Source organism: Mchenga conophoros, linkage group LG2 (genome assembly GCF_057382185.1).
Source record: "Mchenga conophoros isolate Kocher_MC1m ecotype Shallow Benthic linkage group LG2, M_conophoros_male_GT1.1, whole genome shotgun sequence".
Classification (NCBI taxonomy): Eukaryota; Metazoa; Chordata; class Actinopteri; order Cichliformes; family Cichlidae; genus Mchenga; species Mchenga conophoros.
The window spans coordinates 5,443,430-5,455,888 of record NC_140527.1 but is presented as its reverse complement, the minus strand read 5'-3'; the positions used below and the strand labels follow the sequence as shown (position 1 = coordinate 5,455,888).

Sequence of the window (12,459 nt, the reverse complement as noted above, 5' to 3'; positions counted from 1 at the left end):
ATCAGGTGGGATGCACAATTAGAAAGGATTACTTATGGGGGCAGAAAAAAAGATGTGAGGCTGGATTTAGAATATGTAACTCTAAACATGATTTTGTTAAACATTGCTGATTGATAAGTTACTAGGTGATAAATTCAAACATATCGTAAAATCCATATTAAAGAATGATGTGAATCAGATCGCGGGCTGTACTTCAAGTTTTCTAATAAGCCACTTCAGAAAACTACCGTCTCTTCTGAGATCAAAGACGGGGAGCAAAAAACAACCTCTAATGGACTGTTATCATTGTTGTGTGGTCCAATGCCTTTTTGTGGATTCCCGTGTTATTTCAAGCACCAGTGACCAGCCGAAGCTCTTGGCTGGGCAGGCAGACATGTATTCAGCAGTTAATCTGACGGAGCATCTCGGAGTTATGTGTATTGGAGCGGCCCATTGTTTTCCTCTATAGATTAGCCGCACAAGTACCTCACATAATCGAAAGGCTATAGACAGACTGTCATTGCTTTACACTCCACTATCAGACAACTAGCACAAAGATTCAATAAAAGTCCCCCAGCATGATGTTTTTGAACAATATATTTACTTCCATTAAATAAAACACAATAGTTTTTGAATGCTGGAAAAAAAACATAGTTCCGTACCAAATAGTATACACAGAGCAAAAAACCAAATAATTTGTCGCAGGAACATTTTGATTTGAACTTTTTTTTTTTAATCCAGAATTGCTATTCTAAATCGATATTCACACAGACATTAATAATAAATTTATAATATGTTAGAAACACACAACTGGTGCGTTTTAGTATGTACATTCCCTTTTGTTTGCAAGCAAAACATGATTCCTTTTTAGAGATTTTTTTCCACATGCGTTGATAAATTGAACCTGGAGAGGACGTGGGGTTATAGCGCATTCGCCTCGACAAACAGGAGATGATAATTCAAATATATATACAACCTTTTCAGTCAATAGGTACCGTCCAAAAATCCACCAGAAAACCCTTATGAGGAGTTGTGAAAAATAAAACAGGCCTTTTTTTCTTTTCTTTTTTTTCTCCGTTTATTTCTTTTTTTCTTTTCCGCTGAGGCGCAGTGTGAAGCAGGCCTGAACTCATCAAAAGGGGAACAAACCTAAGAAGTCCCATTTCAGTTTGACTCCAACCTGTAGTTGAGCTTGTTTCAGTGGTTCAGTCTTCTAGTGCCCTTTTTGAAAAATGAAAAAGTACTTGTAGTAGTCTCTTGTTCCTGTGGCCGGCTGTTTGTGATTACCCTCACACTGCAAAAAATGACCACCATAGCAAGCTATCTGGGATTGTAATCACCCTCAAATCACATTTGCCCCTTCAAAAGAAAGAAAATGAATGTGATGCGATGGGATAATCCCACATGTTTCCTATAAGATTTTAGATTTTTACCGGAGCAAGTGGCAGTGTATTAAGGAAAAGGGTCGGAATACTGCAAGTAACATTCCAACTGGCAAAGATCGCCAAAAAATTAAAAAACAAAATCTTGATACACGCAAAAAAGTCTATAACAATCGCACCACCAGAGATGCCCACTGTCTTTAGAGAAAAATGTAACTGTAAGCGTCCCTACTAGCCTCTTATATCTTGCTAAGATGATTATTTTTTGCAGTGCAGGTAGGTATTAGACTGGCCTGTCCACGGCATATTGGCAAGCACTCAGATTAGTGGCCGGATTCTGCACACTGGCGTATCCAAAACTCGAGTGCTGCTTGGCTTTCAGTCTCAGGCTGGCCAGGCTGGAGTTACAAGTGTCCCTGTACACATAAGGAGGGGTCGGAGGGGCGTAGGGACACGCCGGCGTGGGCACCCCCGAGTTGAGAGACGGGTTACTGAGGTTATTCAAGTTATTGAGGCTGTTGAGACTGGAGCCCGGTACGCCGGTGACCGCCGATGGCACCATGCTGGAAGTCATAGAGGATATGGAGTTGGGCGGTGAGAACATGGTTTGCGAGGATAAGGGGTTGACATTCATGGAGTTGAAGAAGGGGAAGCTTTTTGTGGATAAAGAGGCAGATGTGAGGCCCTTGGCAGCCCAGTTGTTGTATGTGTAGCTAGGGTACATGTCATCGTAGGGCTGCATGAGTCCATTGAACTGCGGCCCGAAGCCGTTTTTGCAAAGCTCTGCTTGCTGGTTTCTTTCCCTCTTCCTCCACTTGGCTCGCCGATTCTTGAACCACACCTACAGCAAATGAAATGCAGAGGTTTAGACATAGTATATTGTTAGGCAACAGTATCGTTATCAGTATGATATATTTATATGGCTCCGTGATAATATGTGAGCTTTACAAGTTAATAAAATTAATTTAATTTGTAATTGTTCAAATAAAATGACTCCCGTCTCCTACTGTTTTAACGCTTCATTAAAACTGTAAAAACTCCGTGTTTATCTGAGCAGAATACACACTGCGGTCTCTCTGCATTATCTTAATGCGCAGAGGACGTGTATTCCTCTGCATGCTTCCATAAACACGCTGACCTTAATCACACAAGCACAGGGCGACAATCGCAAAATACAAGCTTTGCACCTCTTTCACACGAACAGCAGAACACGACTGGTATCTGTCACCGACTAATGTCGAGCCCCTCAACTGCTAACAACATTGTAAGTGTTTAATTACACTTCATTTGGAAACGGGGATGAGTCATTTTTGGGCTCTTTTAAATAAAATTATGCGCCAGATTAAAATATGCCGAGAACTGTGACTTGTGCTAAAACTGATTATTTTTTCATTGTGTACAAGGGGTTCAAATTCCATTTGGCTTAATATAAACATATAGCCTAACGCTCTAATTAAATTGAGTTTTCACCAGAAGTATATTTAAACAAGACTCCGGTTATTTGTTTTTCATTTTAAAATTATGTTGTACATTATTTAAATCAAATTCCAATCGTGCGTAAAATTTTCAGTGCGTGCGTAATTATGTTAAAGTATCGGATATTTATGGGACAACCGGAAAATTGGCGCAAATTACTTGAATTTATACACACTAGTTGCTTTTGTTTACACCCAAGGGAATACTCACCCTGACTCGGGCCTCCGTAAGGTTGGTCCACACGGCTATCTCCTCCCTTGTGCTCATGTCCGGATAGCGATTCCGCTGGAAAGTGGCCTCCAGCTCCTGCAGCTGCTGGCTGGTGAAGTGAGTCCTCTGCCGCCGCTGTCGCTTCTTTTTGGAAGGGTCATCTGAAGAGTCTTCATTTTTATTTTGTATCTTCTCCTTTTCTGTGAAGAGGGAATGAAGTACTTAAGTCATCACCCAGATTATGGCCTGAACAATGCGAGGAGAAAAAAAAAACGATCCGAGGCTCCCGTGGGAACAGTATCACTTAAAGGATTTATAAAAATAAATCTTTTGTTTACTTCATGTTTTGGGTTCTGAATTTCCGTTGACTTCTAGGGTTTTAGTTAACCTTTTTTATTTAACGCAATTACTGAGAATATCAGAAAAAGGGCCAATTTTAATTGGCAACACAAGCTGTTTTCATTTACATAACTGAAACTTTTTCACTCAGCGCCGCACACAGACAGATGATCTTTTAGTAAATGACAGCTGTAATCGCCTATTTGCATGCATGTAAAGCTCCCTTTACTTTGACTGATGAGAGCCATCTATTGTTTGAAATCAAGATGACATCTGCGGCGTCTTGCAGAGAACATCTGCACTCCGGGCGGTTCTTACCGACAGACTCCGGACTTGATGTGTCCGACACAGTGTGCACTTCTAACCGGTGTTTAGAGTCCACAGACCGCTGCAGTGGCTGCAAACTAGAGGCCATCGCCAGAGCCGTGTGGTGTGTGGAGGCAAGTTTATTCCCTGTTAGGTGATGATGGTCTATGTTTAATGGATCCCTCATAGAGTTCATCGGTAAAAGATCGCACAACCTTTAGTACTGGAAGGGTAGGCGGAAAGTCCGACTGCGGAATGTGCTCAGCTCTCCAAAAAACGCACAACCTCGCGGATCCTCTTGCGGTTGAGATAAAGCCTTCTTTGTGTTTAAATTGGAAAACGCTTTAAAATAGGCCATTGAGTTTTGCCATAGCATCGGTGAAAAACAGCGGCTACCTCGCCTGACTATCAGAGTGACAAGGACAGGTAGGTGATATTAGATCCAGAGGCATACACACACTACACCACTCACTGTTCATTTCAGCTGTTGCCTGAGCACTGTCTATCCAACTGCGCCTCTCTCCAGACCTCCACGTCACCATGTTGCGCCCGCCCATATTTTCTCTGACAGGCACATCCATGTGAATATGACGGCGTGCCCAACCAACCAGAGCTTGCAGAAACAAGATATGTCTGCCAGTGTGTTTATGCCGGCGCTGGCGCTTATTTCTCTCTTCCAAATAAAAGCATGTAAAGAGAGATGGGACGCACGGTGTACCCGCGGCGCTCCAAAACGCCGTTGCGCAGCAGCCCGAGACCAAATAAAAATGAAAATAATACAGTTTGGTCTCATTTTATGAGATGGGTCCAGTGGCCCAGTAAAACGATGTAGTTCTATTGATAACCAAGTTGAGCTTCAGGCTGGTAGGCTCTGTCAGTGCAGTTTACTCTGGGACTCCGTGTGAATAAAGCCAGCCACTGCGCGGATTGTTTTGAAACCACAAAAAAAAAAAAAAAAAAAAAAAAAAAAAAAAAAAAAGCGCAGTGAATATCAAGCACAAGCACCTCCTGGACGACAAAGAACCCGTGAAAGAACAAACAACAAATGTAACTAAGGACTGTGCCAACTTGACCCCAAATTGTCTGTGAGCACTTGTCAACTGATGCTAATTGCCAGGCGCGCGCATTACCTTAAAAAAGAGCACATGTGCACATTGTGCTTTCATATGGACACGAAAATGCTTAATTTTAAGTAGCATGTTTTAACTCAGTGCTAGTGCTCAAATTACATAAAGGTAACCGGCAACACACTGAATGTATGCATTTTGCGCCTTCAGTTTTATTGTGCATTTACATCACGGTCCAAAAACGTGACCAAGCTGACTTTAACTGGTTTGCTATTCCCTGAATCCCGTATCCATCCCACATCCATCCTGGAAAAGCATTTTCAGTCATACTAGTTTTCAAATGAGGCGACTCTCTTGACCTTCCCAGACTTGAGGTTCACATATTCATTAAATCAACTGACTGGAGCTTTGTACCACGCAGTCTCAGTTTGTTGATGACAGATTACTTTATCTGGGTGCTTAACTGGATCTCTCCTCACTTTGTGTTTGGAGTCCATAGCCGTTGTCAGCGAACCCCCCCCCCCCCCCCCCCCCCCCCCCAAGTGTTCTTTTTGGCAGAAAACCTAATAAGACTCTTAATTTGACTAATTATTTCTAATGGAGCACTTTTAAAGAGTTTGAGCTGATATGCGAGACATTTTTTTAAGATCTAATTCCTAAAAGATTGTGCCGCATTAAGGCAAAGCAAACATGTCTAATCAAACAAATGCGACTTTGATTTTCATAGGCGGGTGGAGAAACGTCAGCTGGGTAACAAACAGGTGGCTGAAGTGATGGAGCGACCATAAAGAGATAGGCAACATCCGCGCCAGTTAGTGCGATCAGGAGTGCAAGTGAAAACATACATCTAAATATAGAGACACTCTAGTCACATTTCATCATAATCATCATCAAGATCATCATCATCAAAATCACACTTCCACCCTCCACGTGGCCAGACTAAAGCCCATTCAGCCAGCACATTTGGGACTTGGCGCTGTTAAGAAGTTATTGGGCTAATCCCGTGAAAGCCCCTCATATATAAATACCAGCAGACCGTAGACTGCATGCAACACACACTCGCATACACTCAGACACACACTCACACGAACAGCCTCTAATATAGAGCAATAAAACCTTGATCATAATTCAATTACAATCCATTAACATTAAACTGTAATGATGGTTTTATTTATCATTGCAATAACAAAACTTTATAAAGGGTAAAAACCAGTAAGCCAAATTTCATGTAGATCATCAACAACAACAACAACAACAATAATAATATTAATATTTATAATAATATTTATTACCTTTATATTGTTAAAAAATAGCAAATAAAATATTATTTAGTGCCTTATTTTCCGTTAAATAACGGACGGTCTGTTGCTCCTTTTTTCTTCCAGGCGCATTGTAATACTAAACTTGAAGTGGATTATCGGTTTCCTCTTCATTTCTACCTTCTGAATGCTTTATCTCTCTTCTGCGGATTACTGCGTGCAATAGGCCTCCACCATAGAGGGCCATTAATTAGCAATTCAGTCAATATAAGGGGAGACGACAAGGCTTTTTACATAGGATTAAGCAGACATCAGATTCCTCCATTAGGATATTCCTCCTCACGAATTGGCTTTCATTATACATGTAGTTTTCCCCGGAGTCAATCCAACAAGCACTGCATATATTATAGCAAAACAGTTGACGCTGGTGTGTCTATATTTGCCGGCATCTCTCTCGATCACCCATTTTGATTTTACTTATCTTATTACTCTTAATCAGTGGTGGTTCACGACGAGCAGCTAAGAAGCTACAATACGCGACCGTCACACATACCCAGCAATGTCGACTAAATGAAACACAATACGACTTATTGGTTATTCGTCAAAGACACTAACAAGACCTGATGTAATTTCCGTGTCACATGAGAGAATAATTAATAATCCCATCCTTTTGTCGTTCAGGATTGCAGCTTTAAATTAGTCTGATATCGGTTTTAAGGGATTTTGGAGACTACCATTTATATGAAAGGCTCTCAGCATATTACAGGAGAACTGACGATTAAAAAAATCTGTGAAAACTGCCTTCCTGTGTTAAATGTCATTAAAAGTAAAATTAACAATACGGTGTAATTTGTCATACATTAGCATATTTTTAAATTAACTAATTAACTTTGCTATGCGAAGCGGCCATCCTTTTCAAATCCCGGATGATAAGAGTTGTCTGTGCTCTCCTTTTTCTGCTCTGGTGCCGTGCTGATCCGCATTCGACCACCAGGTGTCCCTCTAACATAGCGAACCAACTCGGCTGTCTCACAACTTCTCCATATTGAGGAGTAAAAGGGCCGAAATACAGGCATATAAAAAAGGCTACACCAATATAATGAAATAAAAGAAAACATCAAAATACCACATATGCGCACAAAGCAACTTTTAAAACACGAATAAACAGATATGGGCGAAGCCGTGAAGATAAAATGTAGGAAATCAATGATATTTCTCTGAAAAATTAATCTGGTCTTCTGATCAGAAACGGCACAAACGAAGAAGTTGGGCTCGCTGGTAAACCTGTTGCCTAACATGTAAATATCTGTTTGTTAATATTGACATGTAAGTATCAATATAATCTGTGGTACTTCCAAAAAAGTGCATTAATAATTGTATATTATTGTGTTTTACGTTTTAAGATTTTGGGGACATTTAAGATATCTAAACGTTGACAAATATAAAAAATATTCACCTTTTTCATATTGTTACTAGGTTTGTAAAGCATTTTCTTAAGATTTGGAAAGTAACACACTCTTTTTCGTTATGTCACTAAATGATTTTCTTTTAATTTAGGTGAAGTGAAAAATTGTATCAACCTGTGTAAACTACTACACATTTTTGCAAAAGCTTTTTATTTCTATTAGAATGAGAACATTTGAAATTGTTACTCACCTATTTGTGCGCAGGTGGTGACCAGTTTACGGCAATGGGAGTCCATTCTGATAATTCAAAGAAACAGCTTCTGTAAAAAGAAACAAAAAAGCCACAATTGGCCACAATTTGAGACTGCGAAAAAGTCCTCTGAGTCGTTTATTATCATCAAACTCTAACTGTGCAGTCAATAATTCGGGAGCCTACGTGAGGACTTTGATGTGGTCAAGGGGCAATCCTTTGATTGTAACAAGAAAGAAAAAGAAAAAGAATTCCTTTTGAAAACTCTTATTTTTGAGTGAATGGCAAATGATGATAATGGGACAAACATAAAAGCAAAAATATATAAGAGCATGGTGGGATTTCAGCGGCGGTGCATGATGATGACACTATTGCAAAATGTGGATCTTGATGAGATTTTTAAATTTTTATTTTTAAAATTTTTTTTTTTTAGTTTGAATGTGCCATTTTTGAAAGAATTTTCAGTTTAACTTCCGGTGTGCACGAAACAAGGAATATATCGCAATAATCAAGTGAATAATCTCTTAGTTTTGAAGGTATTTTTTTTACTTAATTCTGATAAATTACAGTTCAAAACTCATCGTGATTTTACGTTATGTGTTTTTTCTTATTTTTGCACGGTGTGGAAAACCCTTCATGTGTTTTGCTCGAGCCGGATTCTGTGTTTTGGTGCTGCCTGGTGCAGTTGGGAGTGGAGTGATTCCGTAGTAAAATCATGGGATTAGAGTCTGATTGAGATGTCTGTCGGTGGGATATTACAAAATTCATTATCGCAGCCCTCATACTACCTCGATATGAAGTTACACAGATGGGATTTTATTAGTCCAGGCTCACAATGTTTGCTTATGATAATTCAAGTCGGGGGAAATTTGCATCCAGTCATGCTGTTAACCATTTTCCTCAGTTCTTCTCTTCACCTGCTCTACATCATCTGCGAGTTTTTTTCTTTCTCTTTTTTTCACCCTTTAATTCAAAAGATGCAGATATTGGAGGTTAAGTTTTACATGCTGTGTACCTGCACAACCGTTCTTCGCATCCCTCCTCTATATCCCCGCTGCAAAATGAAATAGTGGGGGTCACGCTGTAAGGTGTAAGGTTATTGCATGCGGCTCGGTGTTACCTAATCAGTGAAATTTAATGAGAGGTTCGTCCAATATTTCAGTCTGTCGTGCTGCTCCACAGTCTCTGAAGTTACACACATTTTTTTTTTAATTTATTGTTATTAATTTTGTTTTATTGTGTGAAAATTTAACTGCAATTTCAGCTTTGAATTAACGACTTGAGCATTTTTTTTCTTTTGTTGTCTGTATTTTGTTCAGGACGCTTCAGATTTCGAAGAGTGCCTTTTCCTTTAAAGTTAGAGAGAAAAAGCATTTTTGTTTTAAATCGGAAGTTGCTCATTTAAGACGAACATCACCTTAGTATGATCTTTAAACTGCCTCATTCATTAAGTCAAATTTGAAAAGACATATGTGGGCAACTGTAATAATAATAATATTAATAATAATAATAATAATAATAATAATAATAATAATAATAATAATAATAATAATAATGCAAAATATTTCTAACGGCAATTGAACCTGACAACACGTATTTATTTAGATTTTGCAGCAGTTACCCCATAGGAGCGGTTTTAAAATAGTATAAGTATTATGATAACTTATATTAATCTCGTTCATCCATTCATTCTCACTTCATGGACTCTCTCTTCTTTCATCATCAACAGTTGATATGAATCAGTGACTCACATGGCATCAGGCCCAGTGCAGACAGCAAACTGGCATTGCCTCTCACTGGCTTTACTTCTGAAATTAACACAGTAGGCTAGAGCATGAGACTGCAGCCTTTACCGGGAGATGAATCGACTAACCTCCACCATATGGTCCTGTATTAATTAAAGGCGTGAGACCGTGAACGTCGCCTCTTTTACCCCCGTTACTTCTTTCTCTCAGTTTCGAAAACAGACTCGGAGGAGGGTGAATGACATCTAAACTCTTTTTGGACACTTTCTGTTAAAATTGTTATTTGCAGCTTGATTATTTCTTAGTTTCCACACTGTTTGTCAGCTTTTTTACTCACAGTTTATTCATTATCTTTGAAAATGCATTTTCAGCTCTGGTCTGAAGCTAAAAATCAAAATAAAACGTATAATTCTGAAATCAGCTTTAATGGCTTATGTGATATATTTTATTACAACCCTCGCCGGCTGAACATTGATTTATCTCGCTCTTCTCCTTTTTTTATTTCCCCACACTCCATCACTTCTAACGATACATCATTATCATCCACTGACCTGTAAGGCAAACTCTGCCCTCACATCACTTCATGCTCCTTTATATTGCAACCATGGCTTTTAAATTTACATCGGAAAGGCACAGAGCGCACAAAGCGCGAGGTGGAACAAATTCCTTCACTCGCATTAACTCACATCTCACTTTTTTAAGCGCCTCCACTCTTCTACTGTACTTACCAGTTGTAGACACCGGTGGGGAGGTTGCTTTTCCCGGCCGTCGGCGTTTTATTCTACAGAGATGAGATAAATTCCACCGTCCAAACGCACTGAGACACCAGTAGTTCTGTCTACAGCGACAAACCGAGCAACTTCAAGATCCAGTAGCACTGAAGTTTACGTTTCTGTCCGGGGAAAACCAGAGCGTAGCATGTGCTCTCCCACTATGTATCCAAAAAGAGACGCACCACTACCTTTAGGATTGTTTCATTTATGCGCATAAATAACCATCTATTTACAGTGAGGAGAAACTGCGAAGGAGGCGCTTTCATTCGAGTCTCCTCTTGGTTCGTCCTCTTCTGTCTTCCTCAACTTTTTCCCCCTTGAAAGACGCTCCAAGAGTGGCGCAATTTTTCCTGCTTTTGAGCTTAGAGAGGGACCCCGTGTGCGTATGCGTGTGTGTGTGTTTACGCGCGCGCTTTTAAAGGGGTGTGTTTGTGTACGCTCATGTGCCTGTGCAGAGGGCAACTCGGAGCGTCTCAGCTTTCAACAATAATCAAACACACACACAAAAATTCAGTGTCATCTTTAAAAAGAGCGTGTTAAAAAAATAAAACACGGAGATTCCTGATAGGCCATCCCGACAGGCATGCAAAACACAGAGCAGTTCAATTTGCTTAAACCCAACCTATTTACAACCAGCCACTTAACCGCTTATTATATAAACTCTGCCCGTGCAAAAATAAACAGCGAGCATGGCTGCAGATTCCTTATTTAACCAGCTCACTGGCCTTTATTTTAAATAAAATGCTTTTTAAGGCATTTAGTGATTTTTAAAATTTCTTTTTATAATCCAATCAGCAAAATGAGTCCATTTTACACAAGCTGGTTGTTGTGTCATTGTGGATTTATAATTTAACTAATTTACACAACGCAATATTTTGAATATTTGGAACTGCAAAGTATTTAAATTGATGCATTAGGCTCCTTCGGGGCCAGATAGCGCTATCGTGTTGCGGATTTATGTGCAGATGAAGTGAACAGCTGGCTCGGATGCAAATGTTCTTTATAGATCCGTTTCGTTAGATACAGGCTGATTTTCCATTCGCATCTTAAGTGAGGCAAGCCGACCGGACGTAGGCCTGCATTCCCCGCGCCTAATCCTTGTTTTACATTTTTAGTCATACTCCCATTAAACAAGTAATTAATGCACCCATCCACATGGGAATTTCTAGGCAAATGGGGACACTGAAGCAAGTGCGCATCATCTACACGCCATCCTCGATCAAAATTTGTTGAGTAAAGGATGGCTTGATTTCTGGGATCCAAGCACATTTCTGATAAATACCTTATATAGATAGATGTAATGGAAAAATAATAAGAGCCACCATAATGTAATTTTTTATAGCTTATTTGGTCTTCTTATGTAAGAGTAAAGACATCAAATTAAGCTGGGCTTTAGTCAAGAGAAATCCCTCTTAGTCTTCCACAAAGGCCCGAGAAAACCATATTTTATTAATTTTCCTCTCGCCAAACACACATGCACACTGAGCACAATGGGTCAAATGCGAACCAATATGGGGAAAAAATAAATAAAATAAGCATATTTGCCAAAACAGCTCGCTCTTTCAAATTTTGACCTCTGTGCTTTAATATTAGTTGTTGTATTATGGGACAGTCATGCACAAACACTCCAACACACATGCACCATCGCATAAAATGTGAGTAAAAGGACCCAGAAGCCAGAAGAGAAAACATCAGCCCTGCATGTGCACATCTTCAAATCACGCCCCGCCTGCACGGAGAGATAAAGAGGGTGAGTAGCGTCTGGAGAGGCATGATGGTTCGGTTATATTCTCCTCTTACCTTCTTATACAAAGAGAAAAAAAATCAGTCAAGAGCCTCCTCTTTCTCACGCAGAAAGGTGCAGAGGAATGCCTGAAGTTCAGAGAAGGCTGGCGGGTATGAAATCTTTCGCCTCGGGGGCAAACCGACGGCTTCTTTTCATTTCAAGCGCTTATCGATTCGCCGTTGTCATCTTTGGCGACGCAGAAGGACACTTGAAAGAATTTCTGATGGGGCTGTGATGTGAGAAACAGGGTGACCTGCTCCGCTGATGCTCTCTCCTGATTCTTAACGAGCACATCAGCGCGCCAGTGTCAGTGTAGTTGGACATTTCAACTTTTCCTCCTCCTGCATACTGGAGAGGATTTTAAAACACTCTTTCCGGCTTTTATGTATATCAGCACGCATCCCAGCCTCCACTTTAAAGACGAGAGTTGATAGACTTCCCGGCCTGTCAGCCACAACAACCACACACAGTCTGAAACCAG

At 40.1% G+C, this 12,459-nt stretch overlaps 1 protein-coding gene across 2 annotated transcripts; it reads right to left on the bottom strand.

Annotated features, from left to right (window-relative positions):
- Window positions 1–689: 689 nt before the first annotated feature.
- Window positions 690–10,556, bottom strand: pitx2 (paired-like homeodomain 2). 2 transcript variants are annotated; one of them, XM_085284090.1, is made up of 4 exons: window positions 10,148–10,556; window positions 7,675–7,744; window positions 3,048–3,247; window positions 690–2,202 (listed from the first exon to the last, which is right to left on the bottom strand). In XM_085284090.1, exons 2-4 carry the CDS (start codon window positions 7,718–7,720, stop codon window positions 1,645–1,647), a joined length of 804 nt encoding a protein of 267 aa, XP_085140216.1. In that variant the 5' UTR covers window positions 7,721–7,744; window positions 10,148–10,556; the 3' UTR covers window positions 690–1,644. The 2 variants fall into 2 exon arrangements, with proteins under 2 accessions (XP_085140216.1, XP_085140209.1); XM_085284083.1 differs by lacking the exons at window positions 7,675–7,744; window positions 10,148–10,556 and adding an exon at window positions 3,705–4,192.
- Window positions 10,557–12,459: the final 1,903 nt, after the last annotated feature.

Coding starts and splice junctions, on each gene's coding strand:
- pitx2 (XM_085284083.1), bottom strand. CDS start 3,888: ATGAACTCTATGAGGGATCCATTAAACATAGACCATCATCACCTAACA. Junction 3,248..3,704: donor ATCAAGTCCGGAGTCTGTCG/GTAAGAACCGCC, acceptor CCCTCTTCACAG/AAAAGGAGAAGATACAAAAT. Junction 2,203..3,047: donor TTACGGAGGCCCGAGTCAGG/GTGAGTATTCCC, acceptor CATTTGCTGTAG/GTGTGGTTCAAGAATCGGCG.